The 25,802-nt window shown below is 39.5% G+C and overlaps 2 protein-coding genes across 10 annotated transcripts in view; one reads left to right on the top strand and one right to left on the bottom strand.

Annotated features, from left to right (window-relative positions):
• Positions 1-792: 792 nt before the first annotated feature.
• On the bottom strand, positions 793-7,747 carry TMEM126B (transmembrane protein 126B). Of its 5 annotated transcripts, none has more exons than XM_055281283.2 (5): positions 7,568-7,747; positions 4,452-4,573; positions 3,006-3,199; positions 1,512-1,623; positions 793-1,247 (listed from the first exon to the last, which is right to left on the bottom strand). In XM_055281283.2, the coding sequence occupies exons 1-5, from the start codon at positions 7,646-7,648 to the stop codon at positions 1,064-1,066; spliced, it is 693 nt and encodes a 230-aa protein (XP_055137258.1). In that variant the 5' UTR covers positions 7,649-7,747; the 3' UTR covers positions 793-1,063. The 5 variants fall into 5 exon arrangements, with proteins under 5 accessions (XP_055137258.1, XP_055137259.1, XP_055137260.1 ...); XM_055281284.2 differs by lacking the exon at positions 7,568-7,747 and adding an exon at positions 6,997-7,510; XM_055281285.2 differs by lacking the exon at positions 7,568-7,747 and adding an exon at positions 4,943-5,112.
• A 131-nt stretch (positions 7,748-7,878) lies between these two features.
• DLG2 (discs large MAGUK scaffold protein 2) overlaps positions 7,879-25,802 on the top strand; it is a 2,194,174-nt gene continuing 2,176,250 nt past the window's right edge. For 3 of the 5 annotated variants that reach the window (XM_055281255.2, XM_055281254.2, XM_055281252.2), the window contains exon 1: positions 7,880-9,660. In XM_055281255.2, coding sequence (XP_055137230.1) covers positions 9,642-9,660 — 19 coding nt within the window. In that variant the 5' untranslated portion in view covers positions 7,880-9,641. Of the gene's footprint in view, positions 9,661-25,802 lie in introns of all 5 variants that reach the window. The other 2 variants (XM_063641480.1, XM_055281251.2) reach the window with 2 other exon arrangements.

Genomic DNA, 25,802 nt, shown 5'->3' with positions numbered 1-25,802 from the left:
TGCATGGCAGATAGGCACTCAATAAATATTCTTTCTTGGAAACTAGAACTGAAGGTTAAAAATAAGTTCTTTGAACTACATAGTGAAGACAATTTGTAAATGAGAAGATAGTATCAATGCAGAGAAATGGGCTATATGTTATTCCCATATCTTCCTTTCTTAAGAACTTCCAATTCCTCCTTCAAAATTTAGCTCAACTGTTACCTTTTTCCACCACAGCTTCCCCTTCTGCCTAGTTAACATACATACCCTCAGTGCCCTTACAGAATTATGTGTATACCTCTCAAATCCTCTCATAGTATGTGTTCACACTTATTCCTCCTCAACTGAGTTCCTTCTAGGTAAGGAATGTTTGTTTTCTTTCTTTCTTTTGATATGGAGTTCTGCTCTGTTGCCCAGGCTGGAGCGTAGTGATGCGATCTCTGCTTACTGCAACCTCCACCTCCTGGGTTCAAGCAATTCTCCTGCCTCAGCCTCCCAAGTAACTGGGATTACAGGTATACACCATCATGCCCAGCTAATTTTTTTGTACTTTTAGTAGAGATGAGGTTTTGCCATGTTGGCCAGGCTGGTCTCAAACTCCTGACCTCAGGTGATCCGCCTTCCCTGGCCTCCCAAAGTGCTGGGATTACAGGCGAGAGCCACCATGCCCGGCCAGAATGTTTCTTATTATATTTAACAGTGCCTGAGAAATAGCTCAATAAATGTTTGATGAATGAATGAATATATAACTGCACAGATGAGACCTTAAAGCCCAAACCCATTTCCACATACAAAGAGGAAAGATGAAACTTTTGTTACATTTATTGATACTCAATATTTATTATCTGTTATATACCAGGCAAAATGGACACACCATCAGGAGATAAGACCTATATCTTACATGTAAGATGAAACTTATATTTATTGATTGAATTATTGAATATTTTTTATTTGCTATATACCAGGCAAAAGGCACAGAACAAATTATCTGTTCACAGTTACTTTTAACTCTTTCAGCAATGCCTGAGTCCTTTTTATAAAAATTTCATTTTGCTAAGTTAGCAACCATTCATTTTTTTGGTTACTCTTCATGTATAGTTTTCTCAAGTGTCTCTTCAAATACTGCATAATGGTATAGACCATTTAATATTCCAAACATAATCTGAAAGACTAGAGGAATCACCATTAATTTCATTTGTGTTTGACAAAGCATCATCCAGTGGAGTAAAACCCTTCCTTTTGGTGGCAGTGGAACGGTATGATACCTAAAAAGAAAAAAGGGTTAATCATCTCTCCTGGGTATGAATGCCATTAGAAGTTTGTTGACTTCTCCTAAATTGATAATTGCCTTTCTAGGTCTATAATGTAGAGAGCAAAAAAGTTAAAAGTTAGCTATCTGAAATACCAAACTACCACATTTTGATTCAAATATATCATAGACAGCTAAAGAATAAAGAGAGTTTATTAACCTAAAAAAAAAAAAGAAAAGAAAAAAGAAAAGAAAAAAAGAAGGAAAAGGAACAACTTACTTGGTTGCCAGACGTCCATTTTTAGTAAAAGCCAAAGAACTGGGATAGAAAACACCACAAACTATGCCAATCAGTGAGCTTCTGAAAACACAGTTTTCCTTGCTTATATTATCTGGAAAACAAAAGTAAATTTGGTTTTCCTTTAAAACTCAAGAGCTATTAAGACAGTGTTGTACCTCACAGAGTAGTTATCTTCACTATCCTCAACCACAACTAAACCATAGAAAGAATATTAGAAATTCAAACCCTGTGGCATATAACAGGCCAAATGCAGCACATTTTAAAAACAGTTTTTATTATACTTTATCACATAGAGAATTACCTCTAATATATGTGGTTGTCGTAGAAGCAATTTTATTTTATTTTTTGGAGACAGAGTCTCACTCTGTTGCCCAGGCTAGTGGCACGATCTCGGCTCACTGCAACCTCTGCCTCCAGGGTTCAAGCAATTCTCATGCCTCAGCCTCCCAAGTAGCTGGGATTATAGGCATGCACCACCACGCTCAACTGTTTTTCTATTTTTAGTAGAGACTGTATTGGCCAGGCTGGTCTCGAACTCCTGACCTCAAGTGATCTGCCTGCCTTGGCCTCCCAAAGTGTTGGGATTATAGGCATGAGCCACCGTGCCCAGCCAGAAGCAATTTTATAATGACAATACTAAACTAGCAGACCAGACCTGGATTCTAGATTAATGCGTTTTTATTATCTACTATGTATCAGGAATGTGCTAGGTGCTAGGAATGCAGTGGTACATAAAAGAGACCTGATCTCTGACCTTCTGGCCAGTTTATAAGGATGAAAGACATGAGATAAACATTTAAATAGATAATTATCAGTATACACAATACTTTGAAGATAAACTACATAGAGAATGTATCCAGACAGCTAGTGTACAATGAGGGAATCAGAGGTCTCCCTGGGGAAAAGATACTTAAGCAGGAACCTGAAGAATGAACGAGGGATAGATGCTCTATCAATAACTAGTTGTGAAACTCAAGGTAAGGTGAGGGGCAGGAAATAACATTAAAAGCCCATAATATGACAGATATTGTGGTAGTCATTTAACCTACAGTATCTTTTAATTCTCACAACAATCCTGTGAGGTACTATTAGTCCTAACTCATAGATAAGACAACGGAGGCTCAGAGATGAAATGACTTGCTGAATGTCACAAAACTTAAGTGGCAGGAGGTAGCATACTGAAATGATGTGCGTTGTATGCCACAGCCAATTCTTTTCCCAGTGTGTTGCTTATTAGTGTACCTGAACATGCCTCAGTTTGGGTTGCTTATCTACAAAAATAAAAAAATACTATTTACCTGATTAGGAGGATTGTTGCAGGGATTAAATATGACAAGGTATATGAAGGGACTTTGTAAACTGTATAGCAATATATAAATGTAAAGAATTATTATTAGCAGTAGCAACAGTATATGTTAATCAGTAACTTTACTTAGACATAACTACATTATACATTAGTGAATTTAAATTCACCTGAATACAACGCATCAATTACAAAAAGCTTGTCAGTAATGACAGTAGACAAAAATGGAAGTGTAGCCAATGATGCATATGTCTTCAATGCATCATGTTTAACCTTGAAGCAGCGTCTGAACAGGAAGTTTGAGAATATTCCAGAGAAACCAGCTGTTGTTGCAAATGACGCCGTTTGATATATATTTTGTGTCCTAATAGAAAAAAAGAAAAATTCGGTTCACTATAACATTGAACTTAATGGATACAGCCTTTCCTGAAAAGTTGTTATTACATATCAATATCAAATATTTCTTGAGCACTTACTATGTGAAAGGTATTTTCTAAGTTCTTAAGATAGGGCAGTAAACAAAAGCAAAAGAAAAAAAGAAAAAGAAAGAAATTTCCCACCCCTCATAGAACTTGTATTCTAATGAGAGGACATGATTCTCTTTCTAAGAATATTTACAGTAATTCTAAAATAGAGCTCACAATTTTGGCCACAAATAAATATAAATATGTTCCAATGCAGCCAAATTTTATAAGCTACCCAAATCCGAGAATACCTTTCCTGCAACTAAAAGATTTACTCTGCTTAAGTTCATCTAAATAAAAGCTGTTTACATTTGGTTAGGCCTTCTATTTCTTCATTAGTCCCAGATATATTTAAAATAATTTGTCCAAGATTTACAAAACTTCATCCAAAAAAATCTGATCTAGTTTTCTTATTAAGACCCATACCTAAATCCAGGAAATAAGATCAACTGTCCTTTGATTTTTTTCTTGAACTTTGTTCATTTAAAAGTCAAAATGGCCAGTCTGGCCAACATGGTTAAACCATCTCTACTAAAAATACAAAAATTAGCTGGGTGTGGTGGTACATGCCTGTAATCCCAGCTACTTGGGAGGCTGAGGCAGGAGAGTCACTTGAACCTGGGAGATGGAGATTGCAGTGAGCCGAGATTGTGCCACTGCACTCCAGCCTGGGTGACAGAGTGAGACTCTATCTCAAAAAAAAAAAAAAAAGTCAATATGTTAATGTGAGACTATATTTATACCATGAAATCTGTATTCCCTTTTGCTGTACTAAGTACTGTGGCTGAGATAATCAATCCTAAACTGATTATAATTACTCACCAATTAAATATAAGTACCCCCCCAATGGTTTTCTCCTAATTACTTTTAATTAAAATATATTTACTGCACAAAAGTTTTAGCAATACTTTTGGATACTTTTTAAGAAACAAAAGAAATTATCCACAATCCCAAATATTCCAACAAACCACTATTTTCATCTGTTGTTGTTTCCCCCATTCTTTTTTTTAAAGATGGGTTCTTCATAACCAACTCAAAGAATAGGATCTTAGATAACAGAAAAGGTAAGAAAGAATAGGATCTCAGAAACAATGGCAATACAAAAGACTTGCAAATAAAATGATTGACTTTCAGCCTGGGCATTTCTCTTACATTTCTTTTCTAAGATAGTCAAAATTTTTTTCTATGATTTCTATGACCATTGGTCTTCTGAGTTTTGCATCTTCTAGTGAAGGACTGGGCTGACCATGCATAGATGCTGTCATCTTGATATCCTGGAAAAAAAAATTCCAGAGCCATAATAGCTAATGATATTAATATTATATAAAACCTTACAGATTCTACAGATTCAGATTTGAAAACATTTGCAGTTTAGTAGTGTGCCAGGTACTGTGTCGTCTGCTTTCACATACTTTGTTAATAATTCAATCAACATTTACTGAGCTCTTACTATCTGTTAGACATTGGCTTTTTGTTATTATTTTTTATTTTCTTGCTAAACATCCTACAACACAGACATTGGCTTTCTGATTCACACACTAACTTGAGAAATTGGTAGTATAATGATTATCTCTATACAGATGAGCAAACTGAGGGTATGAAAGGTTGGCTTGCTTAAGATTTAGTGTAGAAGGATAACATACTGATACTGTTTCTGTTTTCCTCTCTCCTCATTCCGAGAAGGCAGTCAGGCCCTTTGTAGTTGTCCTCCTAGCTCTTCAGGTGGGGAGGTGGAAACAGTGGCTGCTTATTGACATCTCTATCCTCAGTTTCTCATGAAAGATTGAGTTCATTTTGGAAATCGTGTTTCATTTCCTAGAAAGGTAGGAGAGAGCAGGGATTGCCTTGGAGAATAGTGAGAGAGAAAAATCAGAAAGAGGGACACTGCTCCAGGAAGGGAACAGGCAGTGGATTGTGGCTACTACTTTGGAGGACATAAATTCTATATCCAGTTCCCTATTACCACCTGTGGTGGAAGTAGAGCCTTTGCTAGAAATGGTTATGTGGTATAGCAGAGACCCACACCTGCCACTACACCCGGCTAATTTTTGTATTTTTAGTAGAGACAGGGTTTCACTATGTTAGCCAGGCTGGTCTCGAACTCCTGACCTCAAGTGATCCACCTGCCTCGGTCTCCCAAAGTGCTGGGATTAAAGGCATGAGCCACCGTGCCCGGCCCCAGAGACCCATGGCACTGGGCTCCTTGGTTGGAAGGTTCTTGTGTCCCAAGTGTGATGAACAGACAGCTGCCAATGTCAATGGACCATGAAGACTTGGCTAGTAGCATCTTAACAGAAACTAGAGAGGTTAAAAAACAAAACAAAACAACAACAGCAAAAAAACTCTGCACTCTCAGACAGGATCCTTTCTGAATGTTTTGCTCTGGGCAAGACTCTTAGAGTCTCTGTGAAAAGTCTTAATAACATTTGTTAAATCCAAACACGTGGTTGCAAATGTTTACCTACTACAGCAGCCAAGTGGAAGGTCTATTGCTGCTAAATTCAGTGCTTTTTACTCTTTTTCCTCCAGATTAACCAAATAGTCTCTTTACAAATTTACACTAATCTCAATTTTAATGTTTATATTAAAGGGAAATACTAAATCTCAAATTTAAGGAGTCCTAGACAAGAGGATTAGAGGGGATAAAGCATAATGAACACACAAGATACTTAATAAATCAGTGGTTCTCAACCTTCAGCATGCACAAGAATCACATGGGGTATTTATTTGAAATGCAGTCTCATGAACTCCCTCCTGAGATATCTGGATTCAGAAGGAGTAGGATGAGGCCTAGAATCTGCATTTTAGTAGCACCAAGTGCTTCTGATGCTGTAGTCAACGGACACATGTTCAATATCACTGTAATACTCATTTGCTGAATGAGCGGTATGTAGCAATCCTAACTATAGAAGGGTCAGTTCATGATACACAGTTCCTGGCATCAACATACAGAAAGTATGAGCTCTTTTGAACCTTCTTATGGTGTTACACAATGAGTAATAATGGACCGGTTTCTTTCTCTGCATCATCACAGAATTGTACTCAATCTTTTTCTGTAACATTTCTGGAGAGGGCAGGGCGAAAAAAAGGTAAAATATTTTACAAATTACAATTTTTCAGTGACTAGACTTACATCTTTTCCCTCTCCCTGACACCCAAATGGAAAGTATAAGGGATAGTAACATCTAAGGGAGATTCTATACCTAACCCATCTATTGTACTAAGACATCTGCTGTCTTGGCAGATGTGAATAACATGAGTAACCATAAACCTTAGATAAATTTTTGTTTTGCTCTCATCCAATTCATTGAAATCCTCCACCTTCCACCAACAACAAAAAACAAAACAAACTTCCAGGCAATATCTTCTACTAATCTCCTACCTAGACTACACCCTAAACTCTCTATAGGGAAAACAGACACCCAGGATTATGATTACAGGACAGCAAATACTGAAATACTGGAAAGAACACAGGAAATATTTATTGAGTGTTTAAGCTTTGCAAGGCACTGTCAAAGACTCGAATGCTTTCATTACACCCCTCCCCCTTAAGGCCACTCAACTAGTCACCACGCTTATACCAGTAAGAGTGCATTTATGTAGGCTTATAGTTTGCAAATCATTTAACGGTTTTGTAGTGCTTTCATGTGTATTATTTTACCTAATAATAAATTTTTCACCTAATAATAAATTTCACCTTTAGAATTTTATTCAACATTCGCTCATAATTTAGGGAGCACCCGGTATATGCCAGGCCTCCGAGTAATCAAGATACAGTCATCCCATCCTCAGGAATCCACAACGTAGTGGGAGTTCAGAACAAAAAGGCTGGCAATTTAAACGCAGAATGAGAGTGACATAAACGAAAAACCCAACAACCTAAGAAAAGGCAAACTTAGTCTAGCCAGAGGAAGCGTGGAAAGGCTTCCCGGAAGAAGTGACATTTAAACCAATACCCGAAAGAGAACAGTTTGGCAGGGGAGTTGGGACGCATAGAAGCAGGGAAATACTCCAAGTCGAAGAAAAAGCCTGTGCAAAGGCCTGGAGGCAAGAGAAAACAAACTGCAGATGAGGACTAGAATTTAGGTCATCTACATTCTCTCCGCCTCTTTCCACAGCAACTGGAGACTTAATCGACTGCTCCTTGCATGGACTTGGGAGCTGTTTTAACTTTTCAAATCTCCTTTAAGTGTATCATCTTAGAAGAGTCTGCCAACACTTTGAAGCTGCAGAAATCACCCCCCATACCACTTCGGATTTCCGCCTACCTTGGGCGCTTCCTCAGTTCCCACCGGCACCACACCTGAATCCCTTGGCTTAGACTCAGCCTCATACCCGAACACCACCATTTTGGTGGCTCACGTGACTTGCAGGTGGGCGGGGACCCAGAACGCCCTGGGCGGGAAGTGGTGCCGATTTACGGCTCAACGCCTCTCGATTGCAGCCCGGGCCCGCCCCCACTCAGTCAAAAGCCGCGCCCTCCATCCTGACTGTGATTGGGCGCGGCGTCTAGAAATTACGGCCACTTATTCGCTTAGAGGAGGTCTAGGCGCCTGTGGGCCTGCCCCCCACGCCAGCCGAGTGTTTCCTTCCCTTGCTATGTATCAGCCTAGCTCCCTGTTCTCCTCGCGTCCTGCGGGGTAGATGGGGCGGCCCAAATGTTGGAATGTTACAGCGCTCCTGCCTCTCCTCAGGGCAGCTCTGTTAGCTGGGAACTAGCTGCCTGCCTCTTTCAGTCCTTGAGGGAACTCGCCCCTTTGCCCTGGCCCGTGTGGTGTTAAAGCTGTTTCTCGGGCACCTCCTCCTCCAAACCCCCGACCAGCCGCCCAGCGCCGTCAGAGCAGCCCGGACTAGCCTCCTCCCCTCTCAGCCGTCTGACTCCTCTCCCCAGTCTGTAGTCCCCTCAATTTGCATTCTTTAGCCCCGCTTGGAAAGAGACCGGAGAGAAATTTGCCCACTACCCCCCGAGAAGACCCACTTGTCAGCCGTGTCTCGGGGTGGGGGGCACTGCAAGGCCTGGCGCTGTTTTGTGCACGTTAAATGCCCAGCAGTATCTCCCAGACCGGCAACCCCCGACCCTCCAGTCTCCATGTCTTACAGAAGCCAAATTCGAGTTATATAATTTCTAGTGCTGCTGTTGCTCCTGCCTGAGGAAACACTTCATCGCGTGGAGGGTGCAGGACATTTCAGTGCTCTTCCCTAAAAGAACGGGGCTTGGGCAGGGGTGGCCAGCGGTGGCAGAGAAATGTCTTGTCTTTTCTGCAAAAGGAAGGTGGGTAGTTTGAAGAGAGATTGAGAGAAAAGGTGGATGTGAAAACCAAGCAGCTGCACTTTCTCATTTAGGAAATCGCGGACCGTTTGCATAGCTTATGTTTACATGTCTAATACTACTACGGCGTCTCTGAAAACACCTTTGGGGGAAGATTTGGCTTCTCTCGAAGTCTCAGTGTTTTTTCTCGCCGGATAGGGAGCTGCTTGGATGCGAAGAAATGGCATGATGTGAATGACTCCAGTGTGAAGAAATCTGCTTCGCCAACTCATCCTGCATCAAGTGCCCATTGAGTAGCACTGTCACTTTAATGTCTCCATGCCAAGGGATTGCTTTCCTTTTTTTTCAATCCTCTCGGTTAATACATGAGAGGATCAGAATCAGAGGGCCATTAAGGATCAAGCCTGGGGGCTTGGAGAGCACAGAAGAAAAAAATGAAAGTGACAGCAAGCTGGATTCTGAGTTACTGAGGGGGTGAGATCCGGAACTTCTGATCAGTAAATAGAAGGGGGCCTTTCAGTGTGTGTTCTGCCACAGAAAACTGTTCAAACTCATCTATCTTTTTAGAGACTGGAGTCAAAGAGGTTTTTAAAAGTATTTTTGGGGAGGTGGGGTTAAATTTTTCTCTACAGATTTGAGGATCTTTATCATCATCTTTGAATTTGGCCATCTATAAAGTAATGAGACCTGTCTAAATTTGGTTTGTGCCTTAATTGAGTTAGTCATTGAACTTCCAAAAATGTTGCTGCCTGAAGAGGAATTTCAGTAACGTTCTTCATGTTTACAATAATTTTCCCAGTTTGTAAAAACGTCTAAATATTTTCTGAAAATTGAAAAACTTGAAAAACTCAAAAATTACGTTTCTGCAAACTCTGTGGGCGATGTAAAAAGTTTAGTTGTGGAAAAAATACATCATTATTTTCTTTATCTGACATAGAAGACTCACCCTGGATTTCAAAACTGAACAGTGAAGTGGTTTGCAACAGTTACCTGGCTTTTGGCCTCAATCCAGCTGGATCAAACTGAGACCTGAAAAGAGATATTGAATCCTGTGGCAGTGGAAAGACCCAAGAATGCCAGTCAAGAAGGAAGGTGGGCCATGAGGTTGCTATATAATATTTCTCCCTTTTGTTGGTTCTGGTACTTGTAATTTAAATTATATTCCATTTGAGAGTAAAGTTTTGCTTCAGTTTGGGGGAAATATTTATTGTCATATAGTTTCAGTGGTACATAATTCAGTAATATTATTTTGCTAAAGTAAAAGGAAGCAAGACTATAGTATTTATTGATAGATATTTATGATTTCATAAATCAGGTTGTTTATATCACTGTTGGTAATAAGAATAGATTCAGTACCGCAGATTTGGAATCTTCTTTAGCTTGTTTTCTTAGCTTGTTAAAGGTTACTTTTAAGCAGTCTTTAAAAAAGAAACTTGTACAGTGGAGCTCTTCCTCATGGGTTTAATATTTATCAAGCTAATTACAGAGTTGTGAAGGTAGCAGAGTAATTTCATTTGCGCCGAACAAAATTACAGCTTTATAATTTATCTTTTGGTTAAAAAATAGATTTCTTATTTGGATTTATTCTAGTGTAAATCTTCACTTTTGTGATAAAGCACAACTTTCGTGACTATTGTGCTTTTCCAGATATATGCATTATCCAATAACATGATTGTCAAGTTCCCCAAATGGAGCAAACACCTGTTTCTTTCCTCCCTCTTCAACGATTTTATTATTGGAATTGATCAAGATCTAGTGAATTCCTGAAGCATAGTTGATTATAATCCGAACTTGGGGATTCAGTTTAGTTTAGATGCACCCCAGGTTAACTTTGTTCCAAAGGATCCTAGTTTGGGACTGTTTTTGTTTTGTTTTGTTTTGACATGATATGGAAGGTGAGATCAACTGTAAAGAGTTTCTCAAGAGTTTTGAATCAAAATTTATATGAACATCCTTGAACTCTGCTATACTGGACTAATATAGATCCAAATGTTGTCCAGTTATGTGAGTTGCTACAATCTGAAACTAAGGCTCTGGGTGTATTGCAGGTTAAAGTGGAACTTATCTCTGCATGGTGTTTAATTCTTCTACCTGTGGATTTGGTAGGGATGTTGAGGAAACTTATAATCACTGAGATGCCTTATCCAAGCTGATATTTGTAGAGCTGGACAATGATATATAAAACTTTTGGAACACCTAGAACTGTGATTTTTGCACACTGGGATTTAAGATTGCGATTGTTTCCTCCCCCTGCTGTTTCTAATAATACCACTGACAGAAGTAAACTCTCTGAAATTTTGGAGCCACACCTGTCCAGACCAGACACAATTGGTTTATCTAGAACAAGAATGGTTTTGGGAATGTAGGCAATAAACGATGTGGCTCTTTGACATATTTAAGTTGATGTGTGTTTTTATTCTTTCTACCATTTCTCTAGACAGTTTCTTTTGGATTACTTTATTTTGAACTAATAATGGAATTAAACACATTACGTGTATGTGTGTGTGTGAGAGAGAGGAAAAGAGTGAGAGGGAGAGAGAATGGGAAGGAGGAGAGACACAGAAAGAGATAAAACGGTATGTGGGAAGGAGGAGGAGGAAGCTCAATTGATATTCTAGGTATAACTTAACTAAGCAGGTTTAGTTAGAAAGTTCAGAACTTAATGTTTCTAAACCCCATAAACCGAGTTTCTTAAAAGTTCTTCCCTTTAAAGAACTGTTACAGAAATTGCTGATACATTGCTGAAATTATAATACTTTAGAAGAATTTCCTTTCTTTCCTTCTTCCTCCCTTCCTTTGCCTCCCTTCTTCCCTTTCTTCTTTCCTTCTTCAATAATGAATTGACTAATGGATTGAATTTTTAAACAAATCAACAAGTTCTTATAAGAAAAAACAGTGTATATTTCTGATACCAAAGTATATGTTATATAGTTTTCCTGATAAACTGATCTAGAGAAACAATGTATCTTGCTTTTAATCTCTTAAAACTGCTAGTTTTATGATACATATTCTTGAATATTATAGACAACTAGCCAAACAAGTTATGTATACATTATATTTTTCATTGGCTATACTTACTATCTCTACTGTTTATATAATATAAGAACAGTATTTTTTTTTTTTTTTTTTTTTTTTTTTTGAGACAGAGTCTCGCTCTGTCGCCCGGGCTGGAGTGCAGTGGCGCAATCTCCGCTCACTGCAAGCTCCGCCTCCCGGGTTCACGCCATTCTCCTGCCTCAGCCTCCGAGTAGCTGGGACTACAGGCGCCCGCCACCGCGCCCGGCTAATTTTTTGTATTTTTTAGTAGAGACGGGGTTTCACCGTGGTCTCGATCTCCTGACCTCGTGATCTGCCCGCCTCGGCCTCCCAAAGTGCTGGGATTACAAGCGTGAGCCACCGCGCCCGGCCAAGAACAGTATTTTTAAGTTTAACCTAGATTTATTCTGCAGGGATCACTGTCCTCTGTCACCTTGAGTCTTTTTCTCTCTTCATTGTTTCATGTGGTAGACATGATGAAAGAGCTAGACTTAATGTGATTCTAAACAATAACTATCCTCACTGAGCCAAGTGTTTATTCATTGTTGAACATATTCTCATTAAAGTATGAAATTTTCATAAGGTGGATTTTCATTTTGTATTTATTTAGTATATTGTTGTCAAAGAGAGAGGAGATTCTTTTACTGATACCATGCAACCATGGTGGGAATTGGGAATGGGTGTGACATCTCACTAAGCCCATTTCTAGGTGCCATTCTGGACTGCCCTTGGATAAGCAGAAACTGCTGTGCCTCAAACCCCATATTAACTGCTCGTTTACTTTATGACATTACTTTCTACTTCTCTCACTCTAGTCTTTTTGCATTTTTACAGATCTCAGTTTTATCAACAGAAGACTCTTCTGTTTCCCTGTTGGAGATTTTTTTTCCTCAACAGTTGCTTTTCATTCAAGATTTTCTTATCTGTAGTAGTAACTTTATTTGCTCCCAGGTGAGCCTTTGGGACAATCTTGGACATATTTTAATTTGTGAAAATTTAGGACCAATTCAGGATAAGTTGTATAGTATTCTCTGATATGATGCGAGGTCAGGAGTTCAAGACCAGCCTGCCAACATGGTGAAACCCCATCTCTACTAAAAATACAAAAATTAGCCGGGCATGGTGGTGCGTGCCTGTAATCCCAGCTACTTGGGAGGCTGATGCAGGAGAATCACTTGAACCCAGGAGGCGGAGGTTGCAGTGAGCCAAGACCGTGTCGCTGCACTCCAGCTTGGCGACAGAGCGAGACTCTGTCTCAAAAAAAAAAAAAAAAAAATTGTCCTATTGTCTTCAGAGCTTCTTTTAAACTGGTATAGAAGTTTGTCTGATATTATTTATTTATGACCCTTTATTTCCTTTGAATTCCTTTTTTGCAGTGGTTCTCAGTGATATAATATATATAAACATACTTTTTATCATGTGCTGAAAGCTAAGTCCTATCTTTTTTATATGTATATGTTTTGACATTATAGCTTTCAAAGGAAGCTGAAGAATGTTACATAATTGGAATCTTTTTTTTTTTTTTGGGAGACAGAGTCTTGCTCTGTAGCCCAGGTGGGAGTGCAGTGGTGTGATCTTGGCTCACTGGAACCTCCGCCTCCGGGGTTCAAGCAATTCTCTTGACTCAGCCTTCTGAGTAGCTGGGATTACAGGCGCATGCCACCGCACCTGGCTAATTTTTGTATTTTTAGTAGAAATGGGGTTTCACCATGTTGGCCAGGCTGGTCTCGAACTCCTGACCTCGTTATCCACCCACCTCGGCCTCCCAAAGTGCTGGGATTACAGGCATGAGCCAGCGCACCTAGCCTTAGAATCTTAAGACATGATATTGCCATGTATCTCATAGGCACCCTTGACACTGAGATTACTGTTTCCTGGACTCACAGTTCTTTAATTATCTCTTTGCTTTTGGTTGACTGTATACTTCATAAAAGTGTCATTTCGGTTTTTATTTTTTTCCTCTGGAGGAGAGGACCTTATGACTCTCCTGCTTATTTTTTCCCTATTCAAAGTTTTCTTCTTTCATTGTTTCCTGCACTTTATGGCTCAACTTCTTGTTTTATAGCATCTTACTAATTTACATTTGCTTTTCGTTATCTGGGTATACTCTGTTTTCATCTCTAGTTTTTCTTAAGTTCTTAAAATATTTTTTTTTCAGAATCAATAAGAGGGGAAATATGTACAGGTATATCTCAGAGATATTGCGGGTTAGGTTCCAGACCACTGAAATAAGGCCTATTATCACAATGAAGCAAGCTACACAAATATTCTGGTTTCCCAATGCATATATGCAATATATTGTATACTACGGTATATATGCACTGGGAAACCAACATATTTGTTGTATACAGTACAGTATATACTATGCTATAGTCCATTAGGTTTGCAATCGTATTATGTCTAAAAACAATGTACATACTTTAATTAAAAATACTTTACTGCTAAAAAATGCTAATGATCATCTGAGCCTTTAGCGAGTAGTAATCTTTTTGCTGGTGGAAGATCTTGCTTCAGTGTTGATGGCTGCTGACTGATCAGGGTGATGATTGCTGAAGGTCGGGATGTCTAAGGCAATTTGTTAAAATAGGACAACAATGAAGTTTGCCACATCAATTGACTCTTTATTTTATGAGAGATTTCTCTGTAGCATGAGATGCTGTTTGACAGCATTTTACCCACAGTAGAACTTCTTTCAAAATTGGAATCGGTTTTCTCAAACCCTGCTGCTGCTTTATCAACTAAGTGTATGTAGTATTCTAAACCCTTTGTTGCCATTTCAAACAATGTTCACAACGTCTTCACTGGAAGTAGATTTCATCTCAAGAAACCACTTTCTTTGCTCATCCATAAGAAGCAACTCCTTATTCGTTCCAGTTTTATGATGAGATTGCAGCAATTCAGTCACATCTTCAGGCTTCACTTCTAATTCTAGATCTCTTGGTATTTCCATTCCATCTGAAGTTACTTCTTCCACTGAAGACTTGAATCCCTCAAAGTCATCCATGAAAGTTGGAATGAACGTCTTCCAAACTCCCGTTAATGTTGATATTTTGACCTCCTCCTTTGAATCAAGAATGTTCTTAATGGCATATAGAATGATGAATTCTTTCCAGGAGGTTTTCAATTTACTTTGGCCAGATCTATCAGAGAATCACTGTGGCAGATATAGTCTTACAAAATGTATTTCTTAAATAATAAGGCTTGAAAGTTGAAGTTATTCCTTCATCTGTGGCCTGCAGAATGGATGTAGTATTAGCAGGCATGAAAACAACTTTAATCTCCTTGTATATCTTCATTGGAGCTCTTGGGTGACTAGGTGCATTGTCCATGAGTAGTAATATTTGGAAAGGAATCTTTTTTTTTTTTTTTCTGAGTAGTAGTTCTCAACGGTGGGCTTAAAATATTCAGTAAACCATGCTGTAAACGGATGTGCTGTCACGCAGGCTTTTGTTGATCTACTTTTAGAGCATAGACAGAATAGATTTAGCATAATTCTTAAAGACCCTAGGATTTTTGGAAGGGTAAATGAGCATTGGCTTCAACGTAAAGTCACCAGCTGCATTCAGCCATTAGCCTCTAAGAAGCGTCAGCCTGTCCTTTGAAACTTTGAAATGAGGCATTGATTTCTCTCTATTGTTTTCTTTTGATGTGAGGCTGTTTTGTCTGAATTGAAAATCTGTTGTTTAGCCATTTTCATCAATTATCTCAGCTAGATCTTCTTGATAACTTGCTGTAGCTTCTTCATCAGCACTTGCTGCTTCACCTTGCACTTTTATGTTACAAAGATGACTTCTTTCCTTAAACCTCATGAACCAACCTTTGCTGGCTTCCAGCTTTTCTTCTGCAGCTTCCTCACCTCTCTCAGCCTATATAGAATTGAAGAGAGTTAGGGCCTTGCTCTGGATTAGACTTTGGTTTAAGGGGAATTACAGCTGGTTTGATCTTCTGTTCAGGTCACTAAAACTTTCTCCATATCAACAGTAAGGCTGTCTCTCTTATTATTCGTGTGTTCACTGAAGTAGCCCTTTTAATTTTCTTCAAGAGTTTTTCCTTTGCATTCACAACTTGGCTATTTGGTGCAAGAGGGCTGCCTAGCTTTTGGCTTATCTCAGCTTTCACCATGCCTTCCTCACTAAGCTTAATCGTTTCTAGCTTTGAGTGTGAGAAATATGTAACGTTTCCTTTCACTTGAACACTGAGAGGCCATTGTAGAGTTATTAATTGGCCTAACTTTAATATTGTTGTGTCTCTAGGAATAGGGGGCCCTGAGGAGAGGGAGAGAGATGGGGCAATGATCAGTTGATAGAGGAGTCAGATAACACACAACATTTACAGATTAAGTTTGCTGTCTTATGTGGGTGTGATTTGTGGCACCCCAAAACAATTACAATGAACATCGAAGATCACTGATTACAGATCACTGTAACAAATAAAAGACTAATGAAAAAGTTTGAAATATTGTGAGAATTACCAAAATGTGACACAGAGACATGAAGTGAATACATCCTGTGGAAAATTGCCAGTGATAGACTTGCTTGACACAGGGTTGTCACAAACTTAATTTGTGAAAAACATGTTATCTGCAAAGGGCAGTAAAGCAAAGTGCAATAAAATGAGCTATGCCTGTACCTGACTTCATTGAGTGGCCTTGTGTGGCTATCTTATTCCTTTTGCATACATTTTACCAAATTTGTATTTGAATTTTCATGTTTGCCATACCAGTAATATATGGAGAGTTTTTCTTTTTTTTTTGAGATGGAGTCTTGCTCTGTTGCCCAGGCTGGAGTGCAGTGGTGCAATCTCGGTTCACTGCAACCTCCACCTCCTGGGTTCAAGCAATTCTCCTGCCTCAGCCTGCCGAGTAGCTGGGATTACAGGCGCCTGCCACCGCTCCTGGCTAATTTTTTTATTTTTAGAAGAGAAGGGATTTCACCATGTTGGGCAGGCTGGCCTCAAACTCCTGACCTCAGGTGATTCATCTGCCTCCACCTCCGAAAGTGCTGGGATTACAGGCATGAGCCACTGCACATGGCTGCAGATGTTTTTTCTGTTTTCCAAAACTTCAAGTTTTTTTTTTAAATCTCTTCCCAGCCATAAAACTCAAAAGAATTAAGCACTGAATCATCCTAGAGAAGGATGGGAACATGCTTCTCTAGGATTTCAAACTTTTGCATTTTCTGTAAGTCAAAGTAAAATAGACAATTTACTAAAGTTTTTTTTAATTTAAAATTCCCCAATTAAAAAAATTAGCTGGGCTTGTTGGCATATGCCTATAGTCCCAGTTACTTGGGAGGCTGAGACTGGAGGATTGCCTGAGCCCAGGAGTCTGAGACTGCAGTGAGCTATGATTGTGCCACTGAACTCCAGCCTGGGTGTCCCATATCTTTTTTATTTTAAAAGAAATTCCCCGTAGGGACAATTTTGACCTTGGATAAGCTATAGACTCTTGATATTGTAAAATATTAATTAATCCAGGAGGCATAAATGGAATGAATTCTGGAATGAGAAATAGAAGAATACTTTTTGTGTTTAACTACTGATTAGGAGTATGCTATGAAGCAACTTAGTGAGGAAGACAGAGATAAAATGATTCGTTAATTGATTTTATTTTACATAGCTATTGGGAGAGTGCAAATCATATGCTAATGACTTGATACTAGAAAATGTGTGAACTTCTGGGTTTTTGGAAATCTGCTCAAGTGTTTTTATTTATGATAGAATATTTTATTTCTCCCTTAGGCCTATTATTGGTTACTTTTGTGGGTAGAAGGATCTAGTCAGTGAGATATGCACAAAACATTGGATTTTACTTATTTATTTTTAAAAAACTTCAACTTTTTCTTAGATTCAGTGAGTACATGTGCAGATTGTTACATGAGTATATTGTGTGATGCTGAGGTTTTGGATACGAATGATTCTGTCACCTAGGTATTGAGCATAGTACTCAATAGGTGGTTTTTTAGCCCTTGTCCCACTAGTCCCTTGCATAGGGTCTGTTGTTCCTGTCTTTATGTCCATGTATACCCAATTCTTAGTTACCACTTGTAAGAACATGTGGTATTTTGTTTACTGTTTCTGTGTTAATTTGCCTGGGATAAACATTGGATTTTTAAAACGTTGGATTAAGGCATTCTGTTCATTCATGCCTTTGTCAATAAGTAAATTGCTCACTGTTCTATAAAATGTATTTACTGAGCTATATGAATACTATACTTCCTGAAATATATATTCTCCTTATATGCTTATTTCTTAATACTATGTTACCATGTCAGTGATTACAAAATATTTTTTAGTATAAGGGAGAGATTTTTTTTTTTTTTGATTGGGATAAGGGGATATGTTCCCCAGCTACAATTCTTGCCCAGGAATTTATGGCAGTCAAGACACAAGTATTTCTATATCCTCAATGTAGGTTGCTTTGTCGGCAAAGGATCATGAGTTTTATCCAGTCTCTTCTGTCCAATTAGTCATTCTGAATTCCAACTAATAAGCTTTCTGCATGGGTTCAATTTTTAGTAAGTTTTCAAAGCTATTTCAAGAATTATGGCCAAATCACCTTTATTATGAAATGATTCTCCTGCCCTCCTTTATTTTAGGATTTAAGATCAAGAGGAATGGTATAGTATAAAGTAGAAAATCCTGTGAAAATGAATTATTAAATTTAAACTTTCAAAGATTATGGGTAAGATTTTTGTAACCCATTTCTTCTGATGACACCATTTTGCTAGCCACTGAGGCCCTAATTTAGGATACAATTTTGAAGCTTCTATCAGGGGCCTATCATTTTGAAGAACTGTGACATCTTTATCATTAAAAGCATGGTAATACTTGGAATAAACCTGTTTAGTTCTGTTCTATTTAAACATCTCTCGTAGGTAATAAACAAGGTAAAATTCTTTCGAAAGGTAAACTGGTCTATATATGGTGTAAACTGGTGTATATATTTAAGGCAATGACTCTACTTTCATTTACTTATTCAGTCATTTATCCATTCAACAAAGGTGTATTATGAGTGCCTGCTATGTGCCAGGCACTGTGCCAGATGCATGTTTGAAGTAGCAAATGATATTCAGTCTCTGCCTTTATGAATCTTAAAATATATTAGGAAAACAGATGCAAAAACAGGCAATTTCAATGCTATGTGGTGAGGTTAACACTCAGTATCAAGAAAACAGATAAGGAACACTCAATCCCACTAGGGAAGATGTAATATTTAAGATGAGATACAGAAGATGAATAGACGTTTACCAGACAATGTGGGAAATGGCAAGAGGCTGTTTCAGATCATTATTTATTTTTCTTATTTTTGGTCTTGAACTATATAATCACATCCTTTATTATCATCATCATCAATAGCAGTGACATGGTAGAAAAAACCTAGAACAGTAGTCAGAAGATTTGGCTACTAAAAGAAGGGACAAGATCAGATAATCTGTGAGCTGGACTTGGTCTGTAAATTTAGGTATGTTAGAAGTATCCATTTATTTTCTATAATTCACCTTTACTGTTAGTAACTGAGTAGCAGACAAAATAACTCTTATCCTTTTTGAAGTTTTCCCCACTTCCCTGGGGTTAAGGTGGGGTTCTACCTGGAATGGGAGTGTCCTCTGGCTGTTGATCATCTATATAAAACAGCTTACTTCTGACATATGAGCTGTTGTGTCTAGATAGCTCTTTCTGGTCTGGTTTGACAGATATTTGATATGTCCGAGTCATGGACTTTTACCTTTTTCTAGAATGTGTGTTTCTGTTTGCCTAGATTCATTACGATGCCATTCCTCTTGGATCTTGCTGCCTTCCAAGCAATGTTACCAGTAAGAAGAGCCTAGATCCCTGATGCCTTGAGATCCAAAGACATTTTTCTGTTTTCTTCAGCTGGGAAAATTTTTTTCTACACTGTGAAGGGGCTAGGAGAAGTCCCTTTCTCTGCCTGTATCTGAGAATCTCTTTTTCATCTCTGACAAACTCTTCTTTTATTCTGAGGGCTTAGGTTTTTAGAAAGCAAAACTGGAATTACTTAAAAATTCCTTCTGGATTTTGTCCTGGCATATAGCGCCCCTGAGGCAATAAAGTAGGGAACTAGTTATCTGCTGGAATGAGAAAAAAGGAAATGGGAAAATTTAGGTAGAAAAAAGTTTTAATATCTCAAAGTACCAATCTCCCACGTGTAAAATAGAGGTTACTTGCCTTCTTATGATGATGCCACCAGAAGATCCTGTGAAAATCATGTAATCCTTCTGAACTTGTTTCCTTTTAAAAAAGGGATTTAATGCTTTTTTCCCCCTTACTATATACTGTTTCTTTTTCTCATCAAATATGGTAATATACATGAACTTCACTTTTACAAAGTTAGTTAGTGATGGAATTAGGACCAGAAGCTTGTCTGATGCTTTCCTTTTTACTGTATGAGTGTGGTTGTCTTTGAACAAGTGAATGGCATCATAGTGCAGTAGAGGAGAGCCCAGGATTGGAATCTAGCTTTACCATCAGTTGGCTACATTAAGAAAATCAACAGATAGAGCTTCAAATTTTTCCTGTTAAAACTTAGGTGTACTACTAATACCTCTTAGGATTATTGTAAGGATCAAATCAAGATACTTAGACCATATAAAAATTATTTTGTAGATAAGAAACTGCTGTACAAATGCTTATCATCTGAATGCATTTTTTTTTTACGGGGGGTGGGTGGGTTCAAGGAGGAGAAATGTCAGAGTCTCCTTCCATCAGTGGTTTGGGTTCAGCTTCCTGGTCAGCTACTGGAACAAGCCTGTCCAGATATGGCAATGATGCATTTGATCACAGATAGGAGATGCCATGCGTGTATGTGTTGTTTTTAAAAAAACAGGTTATAACATTTCTTATTAATATTATTTCTCCTCCAAAGATGCTAAAGTAATTTGTAAATCGTCTAATATATACAAAATGATTGCAGTCTTCAGGTCTGCTTTAAGTCTGGCCATACATATTCTTCACTATTTAAATTCCAAATTTTATTTATTTATTTATTTTTCTAGATAAATAAATCTGGAATGATGCATAAATCAGTATTTAGCTGAAGATGCAATTTTTTATCTTTTTTTTGAGATGGAGTCTTGCTCTGTTGCCCAGGCTGGAGTGCAGTGGCATGATCTCAGCTCACTGCAAACTCTGCTTTCTGGGTTCAAGCGATTCTCCTGCCTCAGCCTCCTGAGTAGCTGGGATTACAGGCATCCACCACCATGCCCAGGTAATTTTTGTATTTTTAGTAGAGATGGGGTTTTGCCATGTTGCCCAGGCTGGTCTGGAACTCCTGAGCTCAAAGTGATCCGTCTGCCTCGGCCTCCCAAAGTGCTGGGACTACAAGCGTGAGCCACATGCCCAGCCAATTTGTTATTTTCTTACTTTCTATTTATTGCTGCTTAGCCTCGCACGTTTTCTATCCTTCCCCTTTAACAAGTTTATAGAAAATTTGAAAGCATGGCTTGTCTGAAAGGAGAGATATAAATTTACCATTTTATACTATTAATAATGTCTTCTTGTTTCAACAGGGAAAATAACCTGATCAACAAGTGTTTGTTGAAGTATATTCAAACAATTTTTTTTTAGGGAGGGTAAAGTATAATTGCAAAGAATAATTATAGAAGAAAGAAGCATTGTGATCCTTTCCTAGTAAATCAAGTTTCAATATGGCATAATGCTTTTTATGGGCTTTGGTGGCAGATACATCAGCATTTGCATCGTGGTTCCAGCACTTACTGTTATGTAGCCTTGGGCAAATGTACTCTATTTCCCTCAGTCTAAAATTTCCCCATTTGTGAAAATGTATATAGTAGTAGTTATTAGGATTCTTTTGAAGATTAAATAAGGTGATTGGTGCAGAATACCTAGCATTGTTCCACAAATGCTAGCTAATATTATTAGTAATAAAATGACACCTTTGTGGTATCACCTTGAACTATGTTTGTTTTGTTTATTTATTTGGAGATGGAGTTGCACTCTTGTTGCCCAGGCTGGAGTGCAATCACACCATTTTGGCTCACTGCAACCTCTGCCTTCCAGGTTCAAGCTGTTCTTCTGTCTCAGCCTCCCGAGTAGCTGGGATTACAGGCATGGACCTCTATGCTCAGCTAATTTTGCATTTTTAGTAGAAATGGGGTTTCTCCATGTTGGTCAGGCTGGTCTCGAACTCCTGACCTCAGGTGGTCAGCCTGCCTCGGCCTCCTAAAGTGCTGGGATTACAGGCGTGAGCCACCATGCCCGGCCGAACTATACATTTTAATGTTAATTTTTTTTTTTTTTTTAAAAACCTGGTTCAAGACTAACTTTTCTATTGCTATTCATTACTTTATTACTGTCTCATGAGTATCCTTGATTTGTAAAAAAGCAATAACATCAACAATAAGAATTAAGCATATGTGAATGCTTCTTAGTAAAATACTTTTGTGTCTGGAATGGGTGGATTCTGTCTCGCTGACTTCAAGAATGAAGCCACCGATACTCGTGGTGAGTGTTACAGTTCTTAAAGATGGTGTGTCCGGAGTTTGTTCCTTCTGATGTTCGGATGTGTCTGGAGTTTCTTCCTTCTGGTGGGTTCATGGTCTCGCTGACTTCAGGAGTGAAGCTGCAGACCTTCGCGGTGCGTTTTACAGCTCTTAAAGGTGGCATGTCTGGAGTTGTTCATTCCTCCTGGTGGGTTTGTGGTCTCGCTGACTTCAGGAGTGAAGCTGCAGACCTTCACAGTGCATATTACAGCTCATAAAGGCGGCGCGGACCCAAAGAGTGAGGAGCAGCAAGATTTATTGCAAAGAGCGAAAGAACAAAGCTTCTACAGCATGGAAGGGGACCTGAGTGGGTTGCTGTTGCTGGTTCGGGCAGCATGCTTTTATTCCCTTATTTGGCCCCACCCCACATAATGCTGATTGGTCCATTTTACAGAGCGCTGCTTGGTCTGTTTTACAGAGTGCCAATTGGTCCCTTTTACAGAGTGCTCATTGGTCCATTTTTACCAAGTGCTGATTAGTGTGTTTACAAACCTTTAGCTGGACACAGAGCACTGATTGGTGCATTTACAATCCTTTAGCTAGACACACAGCACTGATTGGTGCTTTTACAATCCTTTAGCTATATAGGAAAGTTCTCCAAGTCCCCACCTGACACAGAAGCCCAGACAGCTTCACCTCTCAATCCCACCTCTAAACAGGACACCCCAACTGCTGTTGGGAATTTGGCCGATCACCGCTGTAGCTACTTTCTGCTGGATGGGGTGAAGAAGGGGCCCTACAGTTGTAGTGTCCTCCAGAGGGTAACTCTTTAGGCCAGTGAAAGGGCCAGTGGGTCAGTCCAGGGGTCCTCAGTAGAAGTTGTTAGTTGAGCTCATTTAGGGTTCCATTTGTAAGACCATCTGTAGCTTGATGGCCTCGATTCTAGAGGAAACAAATTTTACAAGCAGGTTAAAAATACAGGGCCCAAAGGTGAGTAACAGCAAGATGGCTGCCATGGGACCTAGAAAGGAGAGGAGCCATATTGCCCAACTCTAGAGGTTGGTATGAGTTTGAAAGGCGTTTTCTGATTTCAGAAGCCTTTTCCTATAAACACCGGATGACATCTCGTACTATCCCTGACTGGTTAGTATAAAAACAACACTCTTCCCCTAAGAAGGTGCAGAGTCCTCCTTTCTCAGCAGTGAGGAGGTCTAGGCCTTGGTGGTTTTGGAGAGTCACTGCTGCCAAAGTCTATTTGGGATTATAGTTACTATCCTTACTGGATAGATTTTGTTGTTTCTTGCAAACTGTCTGAGAATTCCTTTGAGAGTGTGTGGTAGTAGGATAATGAAGTACATAAACCTGCTATTCCAGTTTCTGTAGCAGTAGCCATTCCTAACCCTATAAGTAGGGGAATTAGTTGTATGGCTCTGTGCTGGACTTGAGCTTTGAGGGGTACTGATAACGTCTGATTTTCATAAGATTAGAAGTTAGGATAATATATGTTACACTGTAAACCTTTAGCAAACTTTACTTTTGTTGAACCTTGTACGTTTGGGATTTCAATTATTCTTTGCTATTAGTAAGACCACGTTCAGTCCATATTAACTTAAAATTCGTATAGATGGCTCCTTCCTGATTCTGTAAGTACTTTAAAGTTTGGCTGAGTGCAAACAGCTCGCACATTTGAGCAGACCAATTATTAGGCAATTTTCCTAACTCTGCTTCTACAAGAGTTTCCTCACTGAATACCCATTGTGTCTTTTTTTCCTTACTTGCCTGGGAGGAACCATCTATCTTCCTGTCCTGAAGGGAGTTCATCCTAGGTCTGGTCAGACCTTTGTATGATAATTAGTTAAGATTTAGATCCCCTGTTAGGAAACCTGCTGGGTTAAGGATTTTTGATAGGAAGGCTATGGGTTGTCAGTGGCCTCAGTGCTTTCGGGCTATGCCCTTGTTTACACTGACAACAAGGTGGTATTGGACTGTTACAGGGTTACAGAGAAGACCTTCAATTATCAATTATAGGTTTTAAATTTACCCTGGCTTTTAAAGGAATAGGGTACACTGTTTTTTCTTTACTGCTTCTATCTCTTTCTCTCTCTTTGATTCCTTTGTCTCTTCCTCTCTTTCCTTCTCTCTTTGACTTTCAGTCTCTTCCTCTCTGTCTCTCTCTTTGACTTCCTATCTTTCTCTTTCCCTCTCTCTATATCTCTGTCTCTTCCTCTCTCTCTCTCTCTCTCTCTCTGCTAGTCTTTCCCTGCCTCTGCCAGTGGCTTATGCTGCTGTTCTCCCCTCTCCTTCCCCTTTTTGATGGCTTTGACAGTGTAAGACTGCCACCTCCTTGGGTTTTTGCACTGAGTGCAATAACTCCATGATTTCCTTGTGGTATTTAATGGGGGTTCCCCCAGAGGTTAGGAACTCCCTTTCTTTCCATATTGCAGCGTGGGCATGTAGGATTAGATCAGCATACCTGCTATCTGTATACACATTTATTCTTTTTCCCTTTCCCAGTTATAAGGCTCGGGTAAGTGCCACTAGTTCTGCTAACTGGGCACTGGTCCCTGGGGGAAGAGGCTTACTTTCAAGTACGGTTACATCATTAACTATGGCATAACCTGCCCTTTGTATCCCATTCTCCACAAATGAACTTCCATCAGTCTAAGAGGACTTCTAAGAGATCATCTCGGGCGGCATAAGTTTGGACTATAAGTTTGGCAGTCATGGTGATTGGTTCCCCATCCTCTGGGAGAAAAGTGGCAGGGTTGAGGGCCACGCACATAGGTATTTGAAGCACTGGTCCCTCAAGGAGTAGTGCCTGTTATCTAAGTAGGCGGTTGTCTGATAGCCATAAACTTCCTTTGGCACCTAGTGTGCCATTTACGTCATGAGTACTCCAGACCATGAGATCCGTTCCTTGTATTATCTTGATAGCCTCTGACATTAAGACGGCCACCGCCACAACTACCCTTAAACAGTGAGGCCAGCCTTTTGCTACTACATCAATTTCCTTACTTTGGTATGCCACTGGTTGTGGGGTCATCCCATGAGTCTGAGTAAGGACTCCGAGAGCTATTCCTGCTCTCTCTGTGACATATAGAGAAAAGTTTTGTCCTGTGGGAAGGCTTAAAACTGGAGTTGTACTAGGGCCTACTTTAAGGTTTTGAAGGCTGTTTCTGCCCCTGGTTCTCATTCTATTAGATGAGTATTTGCCATCTGGGTCTCCTTGATTTGAGTATAGAGTGGTCTGGCCATCTCGCTGTATCCGGGGATCCATAGTCGGCAAAAGCCAGTGATTCCAAGGAACCCCCACAACTGTTTTAATGTCTTAGGGTGATGATAAGCCAGTATAGGCTGTACTCATTCCTTGCTGAGGGCCCTGGCCCCTCTGGCTAAGATTAAGCCTAGATATTCGACCTGCTGTAGGCAAAGCTGGGCCTTTGACCTAGACGCCTTGTACCCTTGATTAGCTAGAAAGTTCAAGAGATCTGGAGTAGCCTGTTGGCATGAGGCTTCCAAACTGGTAGCCAAAAGTAAATCATCCACATATTGAAGGACCAGAGTGCCTGGACTTGACAAGTGGCCTAGATCATGGGCCAGTGCCTGACCAAACAGGTGAGGGCTATCCCTAAACCCGTGGGGCAAGATCATCTGTGTAAGTTGGGATGTGTGGTCTGTGGGGTCCCCAAAGGCAAAGAGAAACTGGGAGTCAGAGTGCAGGGGAATACAGAAGAAGGC

This window comes from Symphalangus syndactylus, chromosome 6, assembly GCF_028878055.3.
Source record: "Symphalangus syndactylus isolate Jambi chromosome 6, NHGRI_mSymSyn1-v2.1_pri, whole genome shotgun sequence".
Lineage (NCBI taxonomy): Eukaryota > Metazoa > Chordata > Mammalia > Primates > Hylobatidae > Symphalangus > Symphalangus syndactylus.
This window is presented reverse-complemented; position numbering and strand designations above follow the sequence as displayed.